Below are 26,889 nucleotides of genomic sequence, written 5' to 3'. Positions count from 1 at the left end.
CATTTCATACTGACATCTAACCTGCCTGACATTAACAACACTGAGAATCTTTCATTTTAAGCTTTTATGTTCTTACTGCTGATATTTGTTTGAATAGAAAACCCAAATGAACTGAAACCAGTGAACTGGAGGGGAGAAAAATCAATGTACAAAGTGTCCGTATGATTTGGATTTGTTTTAAAGGGTTAATATGTAACATTTCTCCATGAAAATGTCATAAAAAACAAAACAACTAGACCTATGTTATACACTCACCTTTATGAGATACACCTGGTCAATTGTTTATCAATACAAATAGCTAATCAACCAATCACATGGCAGCAACTCAATACATTTAGGCATGTAGACGTGGTCAAGACAACTTGCCGCAGGCTCACCATAATTGGACAATGGAAGATTGGAAAAATGGTCTGATGAGTCTTGATTTCAGCTGCAACATTCAGATGGTAGGGTCAGGATTTGGCAACATGAAAGCATGGATCCATCCTGCCTTGTATCAAAGGTTCAGGCTGCTGTTCCTGGTGGTGTAACGGTGGGGATATTTTCTTGGCACACTTTGGGCCCCTTAGTACCAACTGAGCATCGTTTAAACGTGACTGCCTACCTGAGTATTGTCGCTGACCACGTCCATCCCTTTATGACCGCAGTGTCCCCATCTTCTGATGGCTGCTTCCACCAGGATAAAGCACGAAGTCACAAAGCTCAAATCATCTCAAACTGGTTTCTTGAACATGACAATGAGTTCACTGAACTCCAATGGCCTCCACAGTCACCAGATCTCAATCCAACAGAGCACCTTTGGGATGTGGTGGAACGGGAGATTCACATCATGGATCTGCAGCCGACAAATCTATAGCAGCTTGGTGCTATCATGTCAATATGGACCAAAGTCTCTGAGGAATGTTTCAACACCTTGTTGTTGTATGCCAGCAAGAATTAAACTCAGAGAGTGAGGAAGGAAGTGTGCGAATGTGACTAAACCTAATGTGAATAAACGGTGATACATTACCTTCTCAAGTGAGATTTTTCATCAGCCATGGAGGTTGGTTTAACAATGAAGACATGATCCCACGTTACTTCACGATGTCATCAAACTACACCTTTTGTTATTGTTTTGATGTGAGAGACAAAATGCCTGAAATGTGCAAAACAACCACGTCTCTGGATGAGGGTTGAAAACTCATCGCTCCGTTGCCTCACTGACTCAGTGGATGAAAGTGGCAAAAGACAGGGGTTTGATCTGCAGCCTGTGTCCATTTGCTGGCTGCAATGAGCCATTTCATTGGGTTTAATAAAGCAGAGAGTGTTAACAACTGAAGCCAAACCCAACTGCTCGCTAGTCAATTGTATTTTTATTTCCTAAGCAGAAATCTGCCTTTAGTTGGTTTCTCAGTGAATTACAGATCAATAAAAACCTATAGGCCTGTTTTTTGTTGTGTGTTGATTTTTAATGAACAAACATTTACCCTTAAAGGATAACTCTGGTGATGTTAGATGCTTTTCATCATTAAATACTATGAAAAGACCAAAACCAACTATGAAAGTATGAATCTAACAAGTCTAATGTGTGTATTAAAGCCTGATTAATGTTCTTCCTGACTGTAGTTTATTCTGACCCACATTCACTGTCCTGCTGTCCCGAATACTCACTAGAACACCACATGTGGATTCATCCGCCGCTGAAAATAGTCGCCAACAAACACACAACTTTCCGACTGTTTGAGCGACATTTGCTAAAAACGACAGTTAAGCTCTTTATTTGTGAGGTGTTTTTAAAGATGTACGTCTTCAGTAGGAACCAATGAGCCTTTGAGCCGAGAGCCACAGACAGCGTAGGGAAGTCAGAAAGTATTCAATTCAGTTTTATTTATACAGCGCCAAATCACAACAACAGTTATCTCACAGCACTTTTCATAAAAGAGCAGGTCTAGACCATACTCTATGATGTTATTTACAGAAGCCCAACAATTCCCACCAAGAGCAGCACTAGGCGACAGAGGCAAGGAAAAACTTCCTTTTAAGAGGCAGAAACCTCGAGCAGAACCATGGCTCAGGGTGGGCGGCCATCTGCCTCGACCAAGTAGAAAGAAAGTATTACGACTAATAACACTTTGTTGATTTGGTGTCTTTTATGACATTATAAAAATACAGGAAAATGCCAGCCTTCTTCTTTAAAACAGAGCCAAAATGTAATAAATATTGCTGGTGGTCAAGTTGTCAAACTCACATTATTGTCGTCATAGCGCAGCAGTGCTACAACAATCTGAGTGACAGAAATAAAAGCAGACGTGATGTCTAACAAAAAGTTTCCAAGCTAAACTTTATTTCTATGGAAATAATAAAAAAAAAAAAAACCACACTCAAAAATTAACCTGACTTGCTCTGTGGTCAGTTTGATGGAGAAGAACAGAAGGTCTGATATGGTCAGAAGACTAAACAGTTCTGTAGGTGTCATCTGGATGGGCCCGTCATGGCGGTGTGAGGGTTTGATCTGCGGCCCGTGTCCGTCCGCTGGCTGCAATGAGCCATTTCATTGGGTTTAATAAAGCGGAGAATGCCAACAACTGTCATCTGAGCCGTGAAGCCAAACCTCCCCACGTGCTCCAGATTGGAGAGTAAAAAGAAACGAAGCAGCAGCCTCAGACAGCGTGAGTCCTCCTGGCCATAAGGAGTCTATTATGTTCCTGTGTGTCACGCAGCCATCTTTGCGCCGGCTCAGTGCCACGCTGTGGCGTTTGTAAAGGCCTGGTCTGGCAGAGTGCTGGCACACAGCGGTCAGGACACGCTGCTAAATCCCATTAGAGTCTGTCCAGAGGATACGAGGCTGCCAGTTACTGTCAGTCATCATCAGGCTTTTCCCTCAGGGAGCCGCAACGCTTTTAATTAACATTAAAAACAAGACTCACAGTGACAAGCTGATGAGCTTTAATATATGAAACAAATATCACAACCACCTGTAGAGGGCACAGATCTACTACAGGCCTGAAATGTAACTTCCTTTATGTGGCGCTTTAAACTTTAGTGCTTTAGGTTAGAGGCACTGAGATCCAACACAGCAGGACTGAACGAAGAGAACAATGAAAGCTTCAGAACATGTGGGTGGCAGCCAGGATTTTCAAAATATTAAAATCATAAGCCCCCCCTAACAACAACAACAAAAAAAACTCCAACCAATTAGAATTTTTATTGTTACAAAAGCTAGAGTTGAGGAAAATTAAGTTATGCAGCCCTGGAGGAAAGGAAACTAAATAAAGTTAAAAACAAAAATTATATTTTAAATTACTACAGTTCACCTTGAGAAACACAAATCTGAACTATAACTTAATATTCGGGACAACTCCCACACCATCTCATTTTTAAATTGAAATAATTTTAATAGGGATATTACCATAAAAAATAAATAAATAAAAAAAAACTTAAAATCACTGCTGTGCCACATGTTTCAAATAACCTTTGTATTAGCTGAACTTAACTTTTATTCTTTAACAGGTGGAGTTTCATTATTCATTAAACATGTGATTTCATAAATTATTTGTACCCACAGATTATTTTTGTAAATTAAAGTTTTTCTGTTGCACTTTTTCATACAATTTATTTTTAATACTTTTTGACGCCCAAAACAACCCAAGGCTACCCACCTGGGTAAGATGCAAATGGACTATTAAGGAGTTGCTTGGTTTGTAGTCACAAGCTACTGTACTTTGTTTCTCTAAAAAATCCGGGTGGAGGTTATAACTCACACCACCTCACTCATCCTTCCTCCCCTCCTTGACTCTGATGCTCTTCTGCTTGGCCACCTCCGTGTGTCGGCCCACAGCAGCGCACTGAGACGCTTCTAATCCTCTTTTGATGAACTCTGTTAATAGACCTCCTGCAGCGGACTTTGGCTCTGTTCATTAGGCAGCACACGACCCTCTCCACGCCCCCGGAGCACGCACTGCGCGTCCCCGCGCATCCCCGCGCATCCCATGTCCATAAATTCACCCATCAAAGTGAAGAAAGTTGTTGAAGTTCTCGTTGAACTGGCCTTGTTTGGTCTTTGGTGCACGTTTTGTTCTGAGGAAGAAGAGGAATGCCGCCGAGTAAAAGCCTCTTTGCGCCTTTCATCTCTGTGGATCCGGAGGGAGGAGTCGGACCTGCAGCCCCGGTGGCTCTCCACGCCGACATCCACGCTCTGCTGCAGCGGAGCAGGGGAGCAGAGCGCACGAGACGCGGATGCGACCACAAAGACCCTCCATGCGCCATCGTGGAGCTCCGGCTGGGCCCCGCCGGAGGCGCAGTGCACTACCTCCAGCCGGACAAGTACGCTCTGGAGCGGGCGCAGAGACGGCGACGCCTTGCTGCCAACGCCCGAGAGAGGAGGAGGATGCTGGGCCTCAATGTCGCCTTCGACCGGCTCCGGAGCGTCATCCCCAACCTGGAGAGCGACAAGAAGCTCTCCAAATCTGAGACGCTCCAAATGGCGCAGATTTACATCGCCACCCTCAGCGAGCTGCTCCAGGAGGGCGCATGCGGAGCGTCAGCAACGACCCGCGCACCGCGGCCCCCGGGGCCCGCTACGCCCTCACAGGGACTGGCAAGTGAGCCGTCGGGGCCGGTCAGGGACTTTCAAACCGGTAAAAGCAGCGGAGGCCCGTTGCGCACAGAGGAGGAGCAGAGGAGTTATGATGAGGACATGTGGGAGAGAAAGAGCGGAAGCAAGTGACATTTAAAAACTTAAATCAGTTTTTCTTTTTTAAATTAGACTTTTTTTTTCTATTTTCCTACAAAACTAATTATTTGCCCTGAAGCAAGAAAAGACATTAAGCTCCAATACGTCTGTCTTCAATGCAACTTTTCATGATCTTCAATTTACTTCCAAAAGAATGGCGTTTTTGAGATGATTGACAGGTCCTGGTCTCTGTCTATTCCTTGAGTTAAAATATATTTTTCTTGCCAACAGCACAAAGAATGAATTTGTGATATTTATTATGCAACATATCTTTTTCCCCTTATGACCAAGCAGGTTGTAGCCAAGTTTATGTCTTTGAAAAAAAGCAGCAAAATTGTTTTCCAAGAATTGGGGGGGGTTCAGATAAGAGAAAAACTGAAATTCACTTTATTAAAGTTTATCTGGCCAAATGATTCTTTGAAAAATCATCACCAGAGAAAAGAAAGACAGAGCAGGAAATACTGAAAGTAGCAATTTTTATTATTTTAAAATTATTTACAGGTAACCAAAGACATCAGTCTGCAAATTGGTACAAAGATCAAGTTTTCCTGCAGTTGGCTTGTTAAGAAGCTCTGTTTGTCTGTCCAAAACAACATCACAGAAAAGGCTTTAGAAAATGAAAAATAGAGTCAGATTCAGAAAAGTAGAGTCTACCAGTCTAAATTTAAATTTAATCCACCCCACCCACAATCCCCAGCCTCCCCCTATTACCCATCAGCCTCTCCTCCTACATGAGGAAATTAATCTATGTACAAGAACTATGTACAAAAAGCTCTTTCATTCATTCTTCCAGACGTCTGTGAATAAAGCTCTTGTAAACTTAAAAAAAGGAGTGTGAGGGTTAAACTGTGTGTGTGTGTGTGTGTGTGTGTGTGTGTGTGTGTGTGTGGTAATGATCCCAGAGGAACAGACAATTAACGGGATGAACGTGCTTGATGACGCGTGCTTCAAACTTCAACAACTGATGAAATTAAAACATATTCAATTATATGTTAAATTTAAAGCCTACACACCAAATCAAACAGAAACTGACACCTCTGTCCCACCCTGAAAATACAAACTACAGGGTTTGAGAGGGAACACAGAGACACACGCGTTTGTTTGTACTCTATGGAGAAGTTGAGGAACAAATAATTAAAAGCGTTAAAATGTGACTTTGCTCAGACAAAAGGTGTCAGGTGACGATAAAAAAAAGTAACACTGCATTACATTTAATTTAGTCAAGAGAGATCATTTTCATTCTGTTTGGGAAGTGAATCATTGAAGTGCCACTGCGACCAATGAACGGCGCTATTCCAGTTGTATTATGGGACACGTAGGATCCAGTGTTTTTGGCGTTTCCCCTTTAATAAAACCAACTTTTACTTTGTCTTTTCATCTGGTTTTACAGCCTTTATTGATAACTGTTTAGCATTTATAAGTGTGTACACGTCTAATGCTGGAGGAGGAGAAGAAGAAGAGTTTAGGCTTTGAATTCCTTTGAGTTACAATTTTGGAGTGATCGGCGATCATGCAGGGACAACGGAAGCAATCAGAATTTGCACTCTCCACTTGGTGCTGCTGAAATGCATTCTGGGAACAACAACGCAGGCTAAGGGAAATGTGAAATACAGCACTTCACCGAAAAAACTCCATCCTGCAACGTGTAGAACAGATCAGATCTGACGGTGTCCGTGAAGTTTAAACTACAAAGCGAACTTTGGGATTTAACAGCTACAGCCTTTGTCAAAATACAATCGAAGATGAAGAAAACAAAGTATCAACTCGATGTCTGAAAGCCTCTCCGCTGGTGGTTCGCTTCAAACCAAAGAAAAGCTGCTCGCCTTCACCTCTCAGACCGGGGCGCCTCGGCTGCCTTTGTAATTGAAGGCTTTTCTCAGAGCGGCGAGAACACATGAGGGCGGTAATTGAAAGGACCTGAAGGAGGACAGGTTCTGGTCCGGAGGGCTCGGGTCCTGCCAAGACACAAAGCTTTGATGTTGAGTGAGAAGGCGATCGATTCTTTGAAAGGAAAAAGTTTCTACTTTTGGGGGCTGGGGGGGGGGCGTTCAAAGTTTCCAGAGCATTTTAACAACCTTGACAGTCCTTCTGTTTTTAGTCTCAGGTGTGTTTGTTGGGTTTTGACTGACTGAGTGGGCTTGGCATGCTGGGAGAAGCCCCTGTTACGATAACAGCACGAGAAGAACAAGCTATTTAAAATCAGCTAGTTTGCTACGGAGGTTTAAGAGGGAACAAACGCTCTTACAGCCAAAGAGAAAATGGCTGCTACACCTAGAAACAGACCTCACACAAACATTTACAGGCAGCTCCACCTTAAAATACCACCTCAAACTCACAAAAGCCTGCAATTCGGGGTCTGGACTGGTCATGTCTGTACTCTTCAGCCAGAAACGATCAATACTTTAGATTTCTCTGCCTCAAACCACCTCCTTCCGACAGAGTCGAGAGGTCAAAGCAGCAAAAAGAGAAGAAGAAGATCACAGCGTGTAAAGCTATTATTCTGGTCAGCAGTTGTTTTTTTGTTTTTTTTTTTAAAACCACTTGAGTTGTTTTGGCGATTATCAGCTCCAGAGGCAGAGCTGAGGGGCGCAAGGCTTTGATGACAGACTGGGGAAAATGGCAGCTCCCCTCCAATCTGTCAGCGATCAATACGAAGGGGGGAGGAGGGGGGGAGCAGGTGAGGGAAGAGCTGAACTGTGAGGAAACTTTGAAAGGAAACGAATCAAAAGCAAAAGCTGAAAGAAAACTCAGCGTTCTGAGCTGAACTTTTATAAATAGAGGAAGAGAACCAAAAAAATAAAAAATACTGACTCGGATTGAATCTTCAATAAGAGTTAAATAAAATCTGATCACAGCTCGGGAGGGGGTGCCACACCTCATTACGTCATAAAAGTTAAATTCATCTGAGGAATTTCAGGAAAACACCCTTTTCGTTCAGTTACCATGTTCCCACTTCTGAAACCATAAACAGTTGCTTTAACTGGAGGACGAGGAGGACGAGGTCTGGTCACGACACGGAGAGGAAGATGTGTGTTTGTAGTTTGTGTGTTTCCAGCAGTGAACTTAATCTGAGGTGATGATGAAGATGAAGGAGATGGTTGTGGGTGTCAAAGTGTGTTTGTGTGAGAGAGAGAGAGAGAGAGACGGGCTTCTCTCTAGCAGTGCTCCAGATAGTCAATGATCCGGGAGATGGACTTCTGTCCTGTGGTGCCGACGTCACACTGCAGAGAGAGAGTAGAGGTCAGTTACCACACACACACACACACACACACACACACACACCCCCGTGTTGAGGACGCGAGGTTGTGATATTCACTGACCATCTCATTGTTCAACAACTCATCCTGTCTATATCTGGGACGGGCCTTTCGCTTCGCTTTCCTTTTGAGAGTGAGAGAGGGCGAGAGTCTCGCCAAGACCCTGGTCCCTCTCGCTTCATCTCGTCTTCTCAAAGACGCCCCTCCAGCGCTTCGCGGCCCAGGGCAGAGCGCCCCAGGCTTCAGAGGCAGCTGCAACAACATCTAACAGCAGGATGAGAGGCCAGTACACCACTGCTCCCCCCTCAAAAGTTATTCCCCACTGTTTGTCATCACGTCTCTTTGCCACTTGTCGATACGAGCTCCATGACATCAAACATAGTGGGGCCCAAACTCCATGTGGAGCCGGGACGTGTTCACGCACGTGTTTTGTACTGTACGCTGTTGTTGGCAACGAGGGCTGGGCACTTCTTTCATTGCTGCTGGCTGTTTATCAGACGTTGTGTTTGCAAAACCTCTGAAGCCGCGCTGAAGATATTGATCTCGACTGATTGAGAGCAGGCATGGGGAGGAGGGCTGCGACTGTGCACGAGCATTGACTGCATTACACACTGGTCTCTGATTGGTTGTTCTGACAGTCAACAAGCAGTAGGATTTATTTTTTTTCTGTCTCATGTACTAATCAGGAAGCAGTTTCAGCAAGTATGCTAAGATTTTATTTTTATCAGAGTTACTTACTGAACCTTTAAGAAGTTTTATATATGCAAATAACTTCCATAAAACAGAGATTTAGTGTTTATTTGACTAGTTGAAGTTTTTATTAGGGCTTTGCTTTTAATTCAAACTGTAGAGTATTTAGCTCATCACTTAAATTCATCCACTCATAACACATGCATACATCATGCTAATTATTCAGGTAATTAATTCATTGACATTGTGATTAATAAAGGGATTATTTCACTTAAGTAACCTGCTACTACACTGGCCATGTGTTGCGTAACATTAGCATTTACTGAAGTTTTCAAATTAAACATTTACTTCTGGATGTTTTGTAGGATATTAGACTTTGTACTTTATATTTCCTTAACTGTACCTGACTTATCCTTGTGTTCGTAAACAGATCTATGATTTGTTTTTCTTCAAGATCATTAAGGACATTCCTAATATGACAAGGTATTAAAACAGCAATGACTCACAGTGAGGTTCATGAAATTGAGGAACTTTTTCAGCATTTCTGTCATGATGGAGAAATCCCCTTTAGGCAGGTTCTCCCTCACAGTAGTCACATTCAACTGGTGGAGAGACAAAAAAATATTATACACACAAAATAAAGAATCAGAACCAGGAATTTGAAAAAGAGGATGCTGATATTGAACAACCAATGGAACCTTTTAGAGAAGCATACAACGAAATAATGAAGTATCATTACACAAAAGCTCACTGTGGTTTATTCTGTTGTTACTTTCACATATTCAAACGGTTAAAAATCCTCACGAGGTGGAAACTCCAAGTTATTTAAGGTGTGAAGCAATAATGATGGGAAACCAATGCACCTGCTTGTTGAGTCAGATTTTTGTTTTGGACTTTGAACAGAGCTTCAGTGTTTTACTGGCTGCTGATCAGCACCAGCAGCCGTTTCTCACGGTCATTTTTCAGCTCATTGGCTTTACAGGACAGAGTAAAAATAGAAAGCCGACAACTGGTCAAACACAGGGTTGGGAGAGTATCGATGCTTCACTTCTACATCTGGCATCGGTCTTGTTTTGTACGTGTGTGCGACTCACCGAGCTCCCCTGACACAGGCAGCCCAGCAGCAGTGCTGTGTAGGAGGCCACGATGCTGTCCTCCATGTGCTTCCCTGCATGTTGCAGAGCTGAGAGGAGGAAGATGACGACATGGAGGAAGAAACATTTTCAGTTATAATGTTCTCAAATCAACACACGTAAGCTGGTAACATCTTAAAAAACAAACAAACCCCAACACGGTTGTACCTTTGTTGAGGTCCAGCTCCTCGTCCTCCTCTTCCTTCTCCTTGGCTTCTTCCTGTTTATCCGAGTCGTTGTTGTTGTCGTTGGCGACCCACTGGATCTCCCCGCCGGTCTCCTGCCACTCTCCGCTCTGGTCCAACGCAGGTTTCGGAGCTTCCTTGATGAGGTCATCTGTCTGCGCCTCAGCCTGGATGGCGGCCCGCTCCCGCTGGAGGAACAGCTGAGAAGGACAAACAGGGAGCCAGTGCATCTTAAGTACATCTTTTGATCTCTGTACTTTTTATATATTTAGATTTCTATTTAAGTTCATGTGTACGGTAAGCACCAATTTATACCAAGACAAATTCCTCGTATGTGAAAATGTACCTGGCAATAAAACGGATTCTGATGTTACTGCCACCGGGGGGCGCCAAAGTCAGAAAGGTTAAAATCCTACATATGAGAGCTTTAAACTTAACGTGGTAACAACTGTAGAAATGTGACAGTCGGGCATGCATTTCTTTTGTTTATTTGTATTTAATTTAAAAGGTGCTACACAAATACCTTTACATCTACTGTAACTCCACTCAGTGAAATATTTAAAGCTGTCGTGTTTTCAAAACAGATTTAAACTTTCCCAAGCCATGCTGATTATGTTTAACCTTAAATTCAACCGTCATCTAAAAAAACAGATTATGTGTTAAATGTGTCTCGAATTCTGAAGTCAGGACAAGTATTAGATCTTTTATTAATCCCAGTTTCATGAAGCACTCCATATTACTAACACACATTACTAAAGTCACATCTTGCCGGACTTTTTTACCCTAAATAAATCATTTGCACCCCCCTCCTCTTTTATTTTCAGGGTACCCTCAGGATTCTCCAAGTTAAATTTAAGATTTAAGACCTTTTTAATACCACCTAGGATTAAATTTGATGCCAACTTCTCGGTCATACAATGTAAAATCAGATGGAATTTTAAGCCTGAGAAAAGAATAAGTTACCTGAATTTAATAAAACACAATTATACACAACAGCTTTGTGGTGTGATTGTACTTTGATAACATAAAATGAATAAAATATTTGTCACATTAAGTTTTGAAACAAAAAAAAAAAACCCAAACTAAATAGAAAATAAAAAAATTAATCTAGTGCAATATGAGTTGCTGCAATAAGTTACACCTTGGCTAGATAAGATATGTAACGTAAATGCCAGTTGCTTCAGTGATTATTCATCCCGTGCTGCTTTAACGTAAGGAGACATCGGGGTGATGTAGCTGAATACGCGTTACTACAACAGTGGAGCAACGCTGAAACCCAGACACGGACCTCGTCCAGTAACGTTACCGGTGCTGCCGTATAACATCCTACAGTCACAGCAAGCAAAGGACAATGTAATGTCACATTCAAAAATATGTTTAGAATAAATTTTAAGACTTTTTAAAAATACTTTTAAGACGCCCTGTATTTCTTCGTTCTCGTTAGTCTCTGCATGTCATCAGGCTGCCGCTGCTGATTCTACAGTTGACCTCACTGGAAGTCAGTCTGGATAAGCGCATGAGGCAAATCTGATTATGTGGGATGATTTGATTTAAATAATTTATGGTCCTCATGGGAAACTGAGCTGCCACAGCAGTCCAGAACACGCAGACGAGATGAACTGAGACCAGGATAATATGAATATTAATTTACAGTCTAACATGTAAATGTGATCAGCTTGAAATATTTCTCATTCAGCACCTGCTGCATTAATTACTCTGGTGCTGCTTGTGCTGCTCAAACTGTGTGCAGAGGAAAGAGAGATACTGCAGGACGCTGTTCACCGCTGTGAGCACCACAAACTTCATTATTTTGGGGTCGAGGCAGAAAAAAAAAAAAAAACTAACTACATAAAACTAGAGGCAAGTCAGAAAACATCCATAACAAGGTGAACCCAAAAACAAAAATATATGTCTTTTATTCTGTTAAATCCGCCCGCACTAAAATAAATCTGATATAACAATGTATTCACGCACCTGTACAAGGGCTGCAATGGCGCTCAGTGGGCCGGTGCTGGTGATGTCCTGGTGCTGAGGGTTCAGCAAGACTGTGGAGTTGCAGGGACCCTGACCTCCCTCCATCTCCATCTCCATCAGACAGTACTTGTTCCTGGCACTGTACTCCACCAGGTTGATCAGCAGGCCCAGACCCTGAACACAACACACACACAATTAATTTTTGGAATAAACACTAAAAGTATGTGTGTGTATGTGTGAGAGATACTCACCAGCACTCGGATGTCGAACCTCTGCTCTTGTGGAAGATACTGAGGAACTTTGAGAACACAGTTCAGAGCCGTCACTATTAAATCCTCCTGTTCTCCTGTCTTCGTACTGCCCCACTCTGAGCACACACAGACAAAAGTACATACAGTAATCAAGCACAGATCAGCCAATAATCCACTTGGATTAATGAACATTTTAGTTTCCAGTAAAACTAAATCTGTGTGTGTGTGTGCGCACTAACCGTTGTCGTGTGTCAGGTTGAGCAGGACTCCTATAATGGCCCTCATACAGTCCTCTACTGCTTTCCCCACCACCGCTCCGTCCAAGTTCAGCTCCCTGCTGTAACGCTGGATCATCTCCTCACACCTCCTCAACGCCCTGACAGACAGAGAGAGAGAGAACAAACATGTTTCCAGTGTTCAAAGAGATGCAACATGGAAAAGAAGACTGAGGATCCAAAGACCTCGTTTTGGTCGACCTTCATCATATTTCTTCATCATATATACACACACACCTTTACAGGTTTATGAGCCGAAACGTTGTAAATACATAAACCAACACTAAGCCAGGCAGTGTGCAGAAGTTCGATTCTTCGTGGCTTTTCCTGTGGACACTTTGTCTTATCAGAATAAAAGTAATAATAATCTTAGTGTCTCGTTTCTCACTAACACAAACAAACTGGATTCTCATGCAGATGTCATCTGGATCCATCTCTACTCGACTCTCATCTTTCCTCATGAAACAGAGCAGCATTCAGGGGAACGCACACACACGCCGGCTGCAGCAGCAGGAGGGGTGAAGCAGGTCAGCCGCCTGATGCAAATAACTTGATTACATCTAATGACAGCGCTGACCGAACTGAGAGCAGAAACCAGAGTCTGAACACCAGGACGGAGTCAGAGGAAGGAAATAAAGGAAGAAAAAAAGAAAAGGGAGAGAGAAAAGAGGGGCGTCGCGTCGGTATTAAATTAAATGTGGCCTACGGAGGGCAACAGTCAGACAGGATGTGACAAAGTGAGAGTTAAAGGAGGACGGATGAGAAAAATACAGGTTGTTAATGAAGCAACAATATTTTCTTCATGTTACTCTGCATCTACGGTAGGACTAATGGACAAAACTATGAAAATAAGGCCAGCTGAAGTTGGAAAAAGTTTGGATCCCGCTCAAACGCTGATGAGGATTGTCGCTAAGCAATTGGGCTTTTGTTTGTGTGTGTGGTGGATTATTGAATTAGTCCTGCAGACAGCTGAAAAACTCCGAGACAGAGGGGTGAGTTTGGGTTGAAACAATAAGGGAAGCGTGTAGAGTAACAAAGAGAGAAAAGTGAGGTCAGATGAGTAGGAAGAAAAGATAAGAGCAGGGAAGAAGAGTTAAAGACAGAGGAGAAAGACCTGGAGTCGGTGTGTGCGCAGAGTTTAGGTGGCGGTGCTCGCTCTCTTGCTCTCTCGCTCACCCTGTGGTTTTGGGGGTTAATCGAGTTACCGCAGCGGACAGCTGAATGCTCAGACTGAGGCCTGTGTCACCCGCTGAAACAGCAGCTCTTTGTCGACCCATTTAGCCTTCATCCTCATCTTCACCCCCCCCCCTCACTGCAGGGAGCGAAAGGTCCGGTCACACAGAGGGTGAAGGAGGAAGAGCAAGAAGGTAAATAAGCCCACACCACGTCCTTCGAGCGATACCGGATTCTTTAAGCCGATTTAATATTTGAGATATTTAGTTTTTTCAACATACACATTATGTTAGTACAGAATGTACTATGTGTATAGTTATTCTAATAATTGTTCTAATATTACTGGGGTTGTGACAAGATTAAAATATGACAAAAAATGTTTTGGTTAAAAGCCTCTCAAGACTCAATTTTCTCAAGCAGCGTAAAACAAAACTGTCGTGCAGTGAGCCCCTGCAGTTGTGACTCAGTGGTAACGTAGCTGGTAGACATCTAAAAACTGAGGCCCAACCAGAGCTGCTGATGTTAACGTGGGGAGTAGTTTTGGTTTCCAAACTGTCTGAAGGAGAAAATGCCAGCAGAGCATTAACGCAATGCACAGCAGAGGGTTGGGCAGGTAGATTTAAATATTATGAATTCTCATTAAATGATGACGTCTCGTAATATTACGACTTTTGTCTGGACTTGTCAGAGTAGGGCTGGACAATAAGACAATAATAATTATCGCAATATAATTTTTTTCAACAATAAATATTCAATAAATGTTTGATTTTATTCACTAGAATCATACACAAATTAGGACCTTTTTTTTTATTAAGCTGTTTATTTTGTTGAGGAAAAAGGACAGAAAAAAGCTTTTACCATATTTTACTCGATTAGATTTTATCATCATTGTTTTGAATGTTCTATGTTTGGTTTCTTCAACTTTCACCCAGGAGCAAAAATCAGCCTTTAAAACGATTTGATACTTATCGTGATAATTATCTTTATCGAAAGATATGAAACTTTTTATCGCGATCACATTTTTGGCCGTATCGTCCAGCCCTATGTCAGAGAACACAGATCTGTGGGAGAGATTCTGAACATGCAGAAAGTTTTGAACATGAGCAGAAAAGCTGCTGAAACACAGGAGCTGTTAAAGTGCAGGAGTTTTTAAGTGAATTAAAATGAATTAATTTCTTATTGGAGGTGAAAAGGAGCCACAGTCACATTTAAAGAGGTTACTTCCCCAAACAAAGACTCAAGGAGGAGGGAAGACTAAACCATGACTCAGCAGGGAGGGATTCAGAAAAGTTGCCATATTGCATTATATTCAGTTATATTGGTAGATTTTTGAATTGTCACCCGCTGCCTGAACTTTGTTTCCCTTTATATAGATAAAAATATTTCCACCATAAATTGGCGCAGGAAAAAAAAAAAAAAAAATCCACCAGAATGCAGGAAACTGCATAACTGTTTAAAGCTCAAAAGTTGCATTTAATTCAGCCTGGAAGATTTCTAAAAATTATTGTTAAAATCTCGTCTCAATCTTGTGAACCCAAATCTCGTGTCTCGTCTTGTGTAGCCATCCGTGACAAACAGAATAAGGAAAAAGACAGCTTTGTGGAAAGTCACAGAAATGTCTTATGTATCAGTGCAGGTCAAGAATTAACGACAAAATGAATAAATAAAAAATAAAGCTACCAGATACGATTCATACACAAAAACACTAATATGTGCCTGAAACACTCGAGGGCAAAGACGCAAAAAAAGAGTGAGTGCAAGGTCAAGTTTCCACAGTGGACTCCTCTCTCTCTCTCTGCTGATGCTCTCCCAGTGGTGGGGGCCAAGGTCAGAGGCGTAAGGTCGCTGCTATGATTGACAGGATGTCACGACCAGGAAATTGAACAACAAAACCCTGATAATGAAATGCATAATAACCATCAGGCAAACAGAGTCAGGCTGACGCACACACACAGATTTATACAGACAGTCTATACTGTAGAGACGTACAGCTGAGTCAGTCTGGCTTTCTGAAGGCGGATGTTAATATTTTTACATTTTAATCTGCTGTCAGTGTTCAACATTGTTTTATTGGCAAATTTTCATAATAAATAATTCAAGGTATTCAGTGTGTGTCCCCTAGAATAAAAAACTCATCGTGGGACACTAAACTTGTCAAGTGAAAAGACATAAGATGATGATGATGAAGATCAGATGCAATTTGTTCCCTTACTAGAAATTCACCTTTGAAAAAAAAAACAAAAAAACATTACAGGTGGTGTCGTGTTGATCAGATCTGTCAATTTTAAATTAATCACACTAAATCCTATCAGAGCGCGGCTGGACACTTGTTCATGTTCAACAGAGTCAGACAGACTCAGGCAGGGCGGATAGACGTTAATGACACCTCTGAGGTCAGAGGTCAAAGACCGAGTGTGTAAGTGTGTGCGCTCACTTTGCAGAGGAGATGATAAGTGATGAGTCTTTGTAGGCGATCAAGTAGCCCTGGTTCTCTGGGTTGTGGACGGTCACCTGTATGTACACAAACAAAGATTATTACTTTCCCCCTGAACAATAAACACTAGAGATGCACCGATTGGCATCTTGGCTGATTCCCATTCAGACACACACGTACAGAACTGACGTGTGTCACAACGATCGGCCCCGGTTACAGCCGATTAAGCTGAAAACCGTCCGACTCCTTTATATTTCATTTTAGGAAATAGGTGACAACTTTTTTTGTATCACGCAGGTTGATGCAGAAGATCTGGAGTGGTTTGTGTCATTTGTGGCAGTGGATCCATCTGTGGCCCAAAACCTTATACCTACCCTGAACACAAACATGTGACCGATCCAGCTAAACCCAAATCTGAGATGAACCTCTTCATTTGAATATAAAAAATGACTGACCTGTACCAAAAAATAAGGGAAATCAGTACCTAACTGGACCTCAACAGTTTCACACACTCATAACTGTAATTCCTTCTGTGTGAAGATGTTTGGCTTCTGGGTCAGAGGACACAAGAGATTATAACAGTATCAGGACTAACAAATGTTGTCGTGTCCCCCAGCAAAGGTAGAACGATAGAGTTCAACTAAACCTCGATAGTTTGAACAGGTTTTGCCGAAGTATTTTACTTTATACAAGTGGTTTTTGTTGTCAAATAAAAAAAGTGAAACAATTTGTTCTTGGATCCTGTTAAATTCAAAAACACCCTCCTCTTTCAGTAATACAGACTTGTAAAAGATATAGTTGATCCTGACAGTGCTGGACCTAAATGCTACCCCCTTGTCCGGGTCTGTTTGTTAGTTATCCGTTTTCCCAAACCTCCCCTCAATCTGTGTTGCACTTTCAATTCAATTCAAATTAGCTTTATTGGCATGAATGTAATAACAACATTGCCAAAGCATCATATATACACAACATAAGAACAATCAGCCCCATACATTTCATTAAACAATTAAAGCGTAGAGTAATCAAAGTGTATGTTAAAAAAAAAAAAAAAAAATATATATATATATATATAATAAAAATAAAATAAATGAATAAAACAGTATGCATGTGTGTTAAAAAAAAAATATATATATATATAAAAAATTAAAATAAATAAATAAAACGGTAAGTGTGTGTGTGCGCGCATAAAAAAAAATAAAAAAAATGTTTTTAATTAATTGATTAAAAAAATAATAAAAAGAAATCAGTATCAAATGTAAAAACAAAACAATTACACTTACACTCTCTAACACCCGTAAACACCTCTCAGCTCCCCACAGAGACGACACCAGCTTCTCCTTATCGTCTTCCTGGTTTAAGTTATTAACACACTCCTTCACTGTGGAGGGGAAACAAACAGAGGGACACAGAATCAGAAACCAGATTCATCATCATCTTTTTCTGTTGTTTTGAGTCAATACAAATTCTTTATAATATCTTTCACCTTTATCTACTATGTGGTCCAGTCCTCCCAGTAGCCGTAGTTCCTCTTTGAACCAGTCTCCCGCTCGCTTTGAAGTCAGAGACAGTAACGTCTCCATGGCTAAATGACCCGTCTGCAGGGAGAGAGGAGGGACAAAAAAACAAAGACATCAATCAGCTTAAATCTGCACTGAAGACTCAGTGTAACAGGTTACAACTCCAGTTATTTTGTGATAATACTGCTGCAGTGCATTCTGGGATGTTTTCAAAGATGGATTTTATGGCAATAGCAGCTCTATAAAGACAGCTTCCTTCTTTGATTGTAAGAGACCAACACCAAAACCTGATATTTACAAGGGGTGTAACGATACACCCGGTAGGAATTTTACATTACGGAGTGACAGTAAACGCACCCCTGCAGATGTCACTCACTAACGTTACTTTCGGTTTCGATCTGAAACGTGTTTGCCGTGAGAGACCAGAGATGCAGGCTAGGTGTGTGTGGGGGGGGGGGGAGAGAAGAGGAGCAGCTTCAAGTACTAAATAAACACTAAAATAATGACCTACAATAACCTACTTTTAATACAAATACGATCTACACAGCGACCGAGCCCACCCCCCCCACAGGCCGCCGCTGCCACCACAGTTGCACCTCATTCATGTCTTAATGAGAGCTCAACAGTCCAGGGAGCGGGTGTGTCACAGTTCTGCCTCTTGAATCTTCAGTCTCAGAACCGTTCCAGCCCTACTATTTACTGTAGATGTTTTAGATCACAAAATACATTCAGCTCCGAGCTGCTAGGAATATCTTGACACATGTGGGTATGTGTGAGTCACCCTGACTGAAGAGCTGCTGAAAGAAGATCATTACTCAGAGGGTTCAGAGGAGAGGTGCAACGGTCTAAATGCCTTTTCAAGGTTTTTCCACCTCGACAGTTCTGCAGAAAACACTGAGTACATGGAATTAAAATGATGCAGCGTGATGGAAACCAGCCGTTTTAAGTAAAGTAGGATCCTTCTTCAGTACCGTTATGTTCTGTAGGTCCAGGTGCTTGTTGTGTACGGTGTCGCAGAGCTTCCTGATCTTCTCCTTCATCTTGGCAATTTCCCTGGCACTGAACTGAGTGCTGGAGTCGGTCCCAGCTCCTCCCCCATGGTCCTGGTCCTGGTCCAACTCCAGCAGCCGGATCATCAGGTCCAGACATGATCGGTCCAGATCCATGTTCAACCGGTCTCTACTGAGGATGTACATCAGAGATGCCGTGCACATAGCCAGATTCTGTAGAAAGGAGAGTCAAACCAAATTCAGTTCTCAGAGATTTCACTGTGTATATTCCAGAAATGTCTTGTGGCTATGTTATTATGCAGATAATGCTGAATTTCTCCTGCTTTGTAACCTTCAAGGATAGAATTTCTAACACTGTGTCTCATGGCAGACATCCACTCAAGCTGATTTAAATTACAGCAATTACAGTTACAATTTTCCATCTCTGTATTTTCACGTTGTTCAGCCATCAGTACAGATGGCTTTTCAGTCTCAGTCTCTGTTTAAATTGTTTTTCTGAATTCAAAAGGAGAAAACAAACAACCATCATGACCCCCATGCTGTACCATAAAACACAGACGCACTATAAATTCCTTCTAACTCCTGTCATCACCGGTCGGGATGCATCGAATGTTCGCCCACCAAAATTAATTGGCTGAAAATAGCAAATAAAGCACTTTCGGTGTCAGTCAAAAGACGGAATACATTTCACCGAACAATCACGTTGACATGTTGCCAGTGTGGAAGCATTTTAAAGTGTCTGAGAAAAATGCAAAGATCGCCGTTTGCAGGCACTGTTCTGCTGAATTGTCTCCCAGCACATCCACTCCATCTGTGGCTGACTTCTTAGAAAAGGCAACAAACGGTCTGACCAGTCTGAGTGTTTCTGTCACTCGTTTCTGAGAAGGCGATTAAGCTAGTCTCTCCAAATCCTGTGGGAAACACTGAGTAAAAAGCACATTCGGCAATTATTTTCATTATATTCGGTCTATTTTAAGGACACAACGCAACAGACCTAGCAGGTTCAGCAGCTTTCAGGTTGAGTCGAGGTTTATTGAGTGAACTGGTTCATCTGTACTGATCCTTACCGGGTGTTGCGGAGCGTCATTGAGTGTTTTAAAGACCTGAGCTACCTTCCCTCTGGCCCGGAGGTGCATCCTGAAGCTGGGCATGGCGCAGCGTGTAGCCAGGCTGATCACACTGGAGACACAGAAACAAATGGCATCAGCATATCGTGCAAAGAATTGCTAGATATTTATATGTTTATGCACAGCAGCAGTGCATGGGGAGGGTGCATTTCATTCCCTCCATAAGGCGCGCCAGCGGGTTCTTACCTAAGGCAGCGTGTGTTGAGAGGTTGTCCACTCTTCAGACCAGTAGCCAGATACTCAAAGTCATCAGTAAACTCCTGGTTCTCTCCAAACTCCACCACGTCATTGAAGTGCTTCACATGCTGGACGACCGTATACAGCTGGAAAACACGGGGGCGGGGATAAATTAGTAATTGTTTTCTTATTATATTGACTTTAACTAGTAGAGTGTGACAGGGAATGGGGGAGAAGGGATGACATGTAACTACAGACAGACCGTTTTGAAGCCTCGAGTTTGGAGCTGGGGAGGGATATGCATTGCTACGCTTGTCAGGTCAGATCACCGTGGTAGCGACTTGTCAATCACAAGGTAGCCCCGCCCTAAAGACTCCCCTGCTTTCTGGTCTATCTTCCTCTAAATGGGACCATAATTTACTAAATGAACATCATGCTGTGTTGAAGAAGACTTGAAACTAGCGACTGAGACCATAAACTCATCAGGAAAGTGTTTACTGAGGGAATAAATCAGCTGAGAAGTAGAAACATTTTGTCCCAGACTTCTGTAAAATAACTTCCTTTTTCAACCAGTGGAGTCGCCCCCTGCTGGCAGGTTTAAGGAACTCCGATTAGGGATGTTTACACAGTAATGAATAAAAGAACAATTAAAACACTGCACGCAAGGCTAAATTTAAGACCTCGCCCACCAGGACTGGGACATCAAAAGACAGACAGGCGCAACATGCCTCTAAGTGTTTACACAATGGCAGCAGTTGAAAAAAAAAAAATAAAACATTTTAACAAGACATTTTAGTTACTATATATTCCTGCATATGCATTTATATATAGTTGATTCATTCAGGTTTAGGATATATGAAAAATAGCCATGTACCTCCTTGTGCTCTTTGCGGCATTTGAGTGCGGTGACAGTGTCCTGGTAGAGATCTGTAGGGAGGGTGACACACTTTGTGACCTTGGGAGGAGGGGGAGGGGCCTTAAAAACACCTTCATCCTTCTGAGCATCAGAGGGCTCCTTACTGGATCCTCCCGCTGAGACTGGCACCTGGTATGATGGAGGAGATGTCATGTGAAATGGGGAAACAACACCTGGATCCTAAATATTTTTGTGCAACCGACCAAACTTGTCCGTAACAAAAGGGTTCTGAAAACTGTATTATCAAATAATTTTTATCATGATGGATTTGAAGCGGTGACTGTGAAAAGGACGTGGTGATTTTTACTTTTGTAGCCATCATTAAATTACTTTAGGCTGAGCCTTATCGTGTGTGCGGGCATGTACACTTACAGGAGCTGTCTGTGACCGTGAGAAGTAAGATGGTGGGGGCTCCTCTTCACTCTCCAACGTCCAGTGTCTGGCGTTGTACACAGCTTTGGTAGGAGACTGTAACATGAACACACAGAAAAGCCAGATACATCATCACTGAGACTGGAAGCGCAAATATACCCTGAACAAAATTATAATCCCAACACTTTTGTTTTTGCCCCCATTCATCATGAGCTGAACTCAAAGATCTAAGACTTTCTCTATGTACACAAAAGGCCTATTTCTTGCAAATATTGTTCACAAATCTGTCAGAATCTGTGTTTGTGATATCCATAATAATCCATCCACCTCACAGGTGTGCCTTAGGCTGGCCACAATAAAAGGCCTTAGGCTGGCCACAATAAAAGGCCACTCCAAAATGTGTAGTTCCATCACACAGCACAATGCCACAGATGTTGTTTTGAGGGAGCATGTATTTGGCATCCTGACTGCAGGAATGTCCACCAGAGATGTTGCCCGTGAATTGAATGTTCATTCTCTACCATAAGCCGTCTTCAAAAGGCGTTTCAGAGAACTTACAGTACATCCAACCGACCTCACAACCGCAGACCACGTGTAACCACACCAGCCCAGGACCTCCACATCCAGCATCTTCACATTTCTTCAGTGTAGAAATGTAGTGAGGAAGACAATATGCAATATGTTTCTATTGGCCAAAAACACATTGGTAGGTCATTAAATAGTTTAAGAAAAGTAGATTTTGGCTCTCTGCTTTGAGTTCTCTGCCATCTAGGCCATTACACTAATGAGCCATTAAGAGGAATTGTGTGTAACACTATTTAACACCAGTGTAAAAGGTAAAACACGTAGTTAGATTGGAGGGATTTTGTCAACCATAAGTGAGGAAGTTCTGTCCTGAACTCTCGATCCCTCTCTGAGCTAGAACCAGCCGATGCTTTATTTTACATCTAGGTTCCCCACAGTCTATTAAGGACTTTCAATAGGTTCAAGTTCTCTTCTAATCACTTTTTACATACTACAGTGAAGCATACTTGATTCAGTTTTATTCAGACGTGTATTTTATTCTACTGCAGCTTCTTAATCTTTAACCTTTTTACTCTTTAATCTGAAGTCAAATATACTTGTATTGAGAGAAGCCTTCAATGTAGAATCAATACACAATTTGGATCAATTATGAAATGATCTCCCGAAAAGTTAAATAAAACCTGAATATATAATGTTACATAATGGTAAGTATTATTACATTTCAAATTCAAAAAAAAATCAAATGATATTTAATCAACTATAACATTGAATAGAAGACTAAGGAAATTATTTACATTTGAGATGTTGAAGCTGTTTGATTGCACTCTCTTGTGTGGTCCCCACATAAAGGTTCAAAACTAAAAACTAACTCTTGATGAACTTGGCTAGAATGGGGAACAAAGGGAACAAAGAAAAAACAAAAAATAACAGGCGGCGTTGCAGATAAAAACAGAATTGCAGAGAAAAAAAACGAGATGAAACACAGGAGTGAAGGAGAAAGAGAGAGGGGTGGAAAGTGAAAACAGGATAAATGGATGTGGATTCAACTGGTGAGAGTCGGCCAGCACTGATCAAACAGCAGGATGCACACGCACACCCCCCCACGCCACCTTCCACCCTCATCCTGCCATCCTTGGCTCGTCTCCGGCCCTCTTTATATATTTTTGCCAAACCTGTGGTTGGTGGTTGCCGGGGCATTCATAATGAAAAACAAAAGAGGGAAGGGCAGGACAGAGAGAAGAGAGAGAATTGGCTGTGGAGCAGAGCACTGAGGGAGGTGAGGGGGGATTTTGCACCACAGGGTTAATATGCAGAGACAAAAGAGGAGTTTGGAAATGAGCTTTGCTTTGCTGGAACACCAACACACCGAATTAAAGCCTCCTATAGTAATCTGAATGACACAGACGGACACCTACCCCACCCGCCCCGCCCACCTGCCGCTAAGCAGCATGGGAGGGATGAGAGTGAAGGAGGAAGATGGGCGAGCGCAGCCGTGTTCCTGCTATGGCCAAAAAATAAATAAATAAATAAATAAAAGACATACTGTTTTTGTGTGCGTTAACAACACAACTGCCTTCTCTGTGTGTCGACGACACACTTGGGAATGGGTAGTGAAATGAGTTTAATCTATAATTCTGTAATGTCTTCGGCGGCTGTGGTCGAGTTTTCTAAACTCTCTGAAGATGCTACAATGGTCTTTATAACAGAAAGCCTGCATTACAAACTGGGGGTGCAACGGCAACTGGACTTTATCTTTACCCAAGTCCAGTTGATTTTAACCTCCCTTGGAAAACCATGACCTGGACGACTGAGGACCTTCACAGACATCTTGCTAAGCATTTTGGTGGTTGTGGAGTTTGGTGGGCATTGTGCAAAAAAGAGAGGAAAACATATCGGCCCATAAAAGTGATACAGACTGGATTTTGTGTAATCATTAACATGAGATCTTGAATAGGCCAATATTTGTTCGGTCATTATTGGGTAAGTCAACACAACTGTAAAATTGCCCGTCTGGTGGGATCCAGACAGGTGCAAATTTCCCCTGGTTGTGCTGAAATGGATCACAAAACACACGGTCTGGATCGATCTGTGGTTTTGAGCAGATCATTGTCAGATTGGCAAAAGAGTTGGGGTTAAATTAATTTGAAAATGCACCACTTTGGCTCTGATGTAGCTGCCTCTCTCTGTCTGTAGTCTCACTCAATGTCCCGGCCACCGGTGTGTGTCGGAGGGAAGGCAGCAGATATTACTGAAGCGGGAATAAAGATCACAATCATATCCTCTTTTTTTTGTGTCCAAGTTACACCACTGAAAATGCCCGACGCCTCAGCCTGCAGGGTTTCACTCAATGGAGGCGAAAGCAACGGGTTTAAAAAAAAATAATAAAATCAGTCCTCCGCCACTAAACCAATCACTGTTCAACAGAGCATGCACCTGTCTTTAGGTATTTATTCATTTAAAAAGTAACAGCGGCATACTGTGATGGCTAAACTTTGTAATCAATCCGTGGTTCACATGCACCACTTGTTGTCAGAGATAACACAGGTTATATCAAACCTCCTTAACATCCAAAACACAGAGCAACACGCAGCGCACTGAAAACGTTCAAATTCCAAAAGCTGGCAGTGAATTGAAAAGTTAAAAGATGCCCGAGTTAGATTTACAAATATGATGGACAGATGAACAATGAACAGAAAGTTCTCAAAAAAAAAAAAAAAAAAACACTAGGTACATCAGTGAAAAGAGCCTCACTGGAGCACCAGAGAGGGTCACACTGTTATGGCTGTAATAACTGCTGGTCCCATAAAAAAACATTCCCCAAATAAACCCGACACCATCTCCTAAATGTGGATGAGTCAGTCTACGAGCTGTCATTATGGAAACATCTAATATCTCCCAGCGTCCTTGGCGTAATAACCTACCAGCACTACGGCTATGCTGATGCCGCCAACACACCGTTTAGTGTAATTGAGACAGAGGTTTGACAACTTCTCCGTAAGCCGGTCACTTCCAAGGGCTTTTCTAATGAGCTCTACTCGGCTCTCACTCTCAATTATGTTAACGGAAGATGGAGTGAGAGAGCCAGAACGTACAGTGTAGAAAGAGAGAGAGAAAGGAAGTATATTAGAACATGGACGGAGGAGGGCGAGGTAGAGAACATTATTCTAGGAGGGAAAATATATAGACGAAGTGTTCAAGAGGATGTGATGGAGACAGAGAGGAGAGCAGATTATTCAACCAGGCGGGAGGAAAGTTATTGTGAGTCAGAGCATGAAACTGGAGAACAAGAGAGAATGAGGGAGTACATTAAGTACATTATTATGCTCCCATGGGCGATGTGTCTGCTAATACTCTTACAGCTGGGCTGCAATGAGCAGACGCAGAGGAAATTAACTTTACATGCCGCACTTCAGAATTTCCCTGCAGGAGCTGAGAAAGAACTTCTCAACAAAAGTTATCTCTGCCTCTGCTAAAGCTTCTGACGACGCAACCAGACAGCATGAAACACAGTTCACATACAGTAGTGCTAAATAAGACTAAATCTTATCTATACTGTTGTTCTGGTTTAGTAGTTAGTGCATTTTTAAAAACACCTTTCCGTGTTACTTCTAGGTTGGCTGAAACAAGTGACTTTCCGCTGATGAAAGGAGCGCGCACTCGTCTGTGAGAAGGCAATTAAGCTAGCCGCAACAAAATTTGGAGTGAAGCCTTTACGGTAAATGAAGCGGTCCAGAGCGAGCTGACAGGCAGGTTAGAGACTTTATCCTGTCAGTTTGTCTCTTTAGTATGAAGAGAGGCTGTGAAGTCTTCATGTTACGCCGTACGTGAACCACATACAACATTATTTATCAAACTGGGTCAGACTGGATGGATTTAGCGCGAGGAGGAAACACATGTGACAACATCCAGTTTTCAAAATAAGGCGTCTGTACAGGATGGAAATAAGATTAACTGGATTCACAGAAAGTATAAAACATATTACATGTGTCCATTAAAAGGAAATGGACACATGTAATTTACTAAGCTCACACTATTTTTTTTGGTTGCTACACAACTTATTATCTACAATTATAGGAAGTAACTAGTAGCTGCATGTCACTGGTCTTGTGCACAAACTGTACATCCTGAGTTTGACAACTGTTTTTTAGGAAATTAAAGGACGGTGGTGACTATGGGGGAGCAGAGGTTAGAAAAGCAAACTAGTCCTTTTAAGCTAATGAGGAGATGTTTCTTTTGGATTTAATGTACAAATGAAATGCTTGCTAATTGTACAGAAGGGAATAAATTAAGACACAAAAAGTAAACATGAATAATCTTATCTATAATGATTCTGAGGTCATATTAACATGGTTCTCCCTGCCGTTATAAGGCTTAGGATGCGTGACCCAAAACAGCTTGGGTGCTGTGCCATGAATGTAAAATAAAAAACTAACTAAATGACTTTTCCTAGAGCTGCGTCTGTTCCTCCCCAGTGGACTTCTTTATCAAGTTTAGTCGTTGAGCTTTTTGGGGGTTGTTTATTTTTTAGCAGCTCTAGCTATCCAACTACTTGTTCACAGATATGGTAATAAAGGCTCAAATGATGCAGCAGCAGTGCTGCTGTGCCCATGCACACGGACACAACAGCACTGCTGCGAGAAGCTGAATTTCAGAGACATGTATTAGTGTTTTATATTCAGAAATAGAGCAAACTGTTTCACTTCACCTCGACTGCTACAACTCCATCCTAGAGGAAACACTGATTCTTATTATTACATTTCCTCTTGAAGCCTGAACGATTCTCCAACAGTTTCTACACTGAGCATTATTTTGTCCTGTATCGTGTTTATTGAGCGTACCCACACGACTGACACGGCATCTTTTTTTCTGCACCAGGTCTTCTTCATCTGCACCTGCAACTCAGCTTGAATCTCTTTATGCAAAAATGATGACTCCACTTCCTCCGTTAGGAACGAACCCACACAAAGGACACATGCACCTGTTGACAGATGGTGACTCGGGGGGTTTACTTACTTTTGGTGAATTAAAGATGTGTGCTACAAATGACAGCCTGTTTGAAAGAATTCAAAATATACCAACACACTAATTATAGGTTAGAGATTCATATTGTAAGTTTGATAATATGTTTGGCTGATACAAGCCCTACATTTGGTGGTTACTTG

The 26,889-nt window shown here is 42.1% G+C and overlaps 2 protein-coding genes across 2 annotated transcripts in view; one reads left to right on the top strand and one right to left on the bottom strand.

The window, feature by feature from the left end:
• The first annotated feature begins 3,994 nt into the window (after nt 1-3,994).
• On the top strand, nt 3,995-5,387 carry atoh1c (atonal bHLH transcription factor 1c). Its single transcript, XM_046068209.1, has one exon. It carries the CDS (start codon nt 4,073-4,075, stop codon nt 4,703-4,705), a length of 633 nt encoding a protein of 210 aa, XP_045924165.1. The 5' UTR covers nt 3,995-4,072; the 3' UTR covers nt 4,706-5,387.
• The window catches only part of waplb (WAPL cohesin release factor b), a 34,545-nt gene continuing 12,826 nt past the window's right edge, over nt 5,171-26,889 (bottom strand). Inside the window, exons 6-20 of the mRNA XM_046068208.1 lie at nt 21,203-21,298; nt 20,789-20,959; nt 19,924-20,060; nt 19,678-19,789; nt 18,572-18,823; nt 17,567-17,678; nt 17,364-17,461; nt 16,084-16,160; nt 12,441-12,577; nt 12,202-12,317; nt 11,951-12,124; nt 9,960-10,176; nt 9,753-9,841; nt 9,165-9,260; nt 5,171-7,932 (exon numbers count right to left, since the gene is read on the bottom strand). Of these exons, the coding sequence (XP_045924164.1) occupies nt 7,867-7,932; nt 9,165-9,260; nt 9,753-9,841; nt 9,960-10,176; nt 11,951-12,124; nt 12,202-12,317; nt 12,441-12,577; nt 16,084-16,160; nt 17,364-17,461; nt 17,567-17,678; nt 18,572-18,823; nt 19,678-19,789; nt 19,924-20,060; nt 20,789-20,959; nt 21,203-21,298 (1,950 nt within the window). The 3' untranslated portion in view covers nt 5,171-7,866. The remainder of the gene's footprint in view (nt 7,933-9,164; nt 9,261-9,752; nt 9,842-9,959; nt 10,177-11,950; nt 12,125-12,201; nt 12,318-12,440; nt 12,578-16,083; nt 16,161-17,363; nt 17,462-17,566; nt 17,679-18,571; nt 18,824-19,677; nt 19,790-19,923; nt 20,061-20,788; nt 20,960-21,202; nt 21,299-26,889) is intronic.

The sequence above is a fragment of the Micropterus dolomieu genome, linkage group LG14, assembly GCF_021292245.1.
Source record: "Micropterus dolomieu isolate WLL.071019.BEF.003 ecotype Adirondacks linkage group LG14, ASM2129224v1, whole genome shotgun sequence".
Classification (NCBI taxonomy): domain Eukaryota; kingdom Metazoa; phylum Chordata; class Actinopteri; order Centrarchiformes; family Centrarchidae; genus Micropterus; species Micropterus dolomieu.
The sequence above is the reverse complement of the archived record's forward strand: the minus strand, read 5'-3'. Positions and strand labels throughout refer to the sequence as shown.

Bases quoted from the DNA above. Each gene is read 5' to 3' on its own strand.
- atoh1c (XM_046068209.1), top strand. From the start codon at position 4,073: ATGCCGCCGAGTAAAAGCCTCTTTGCGCCTTTCATCTCTGTGGATCCG.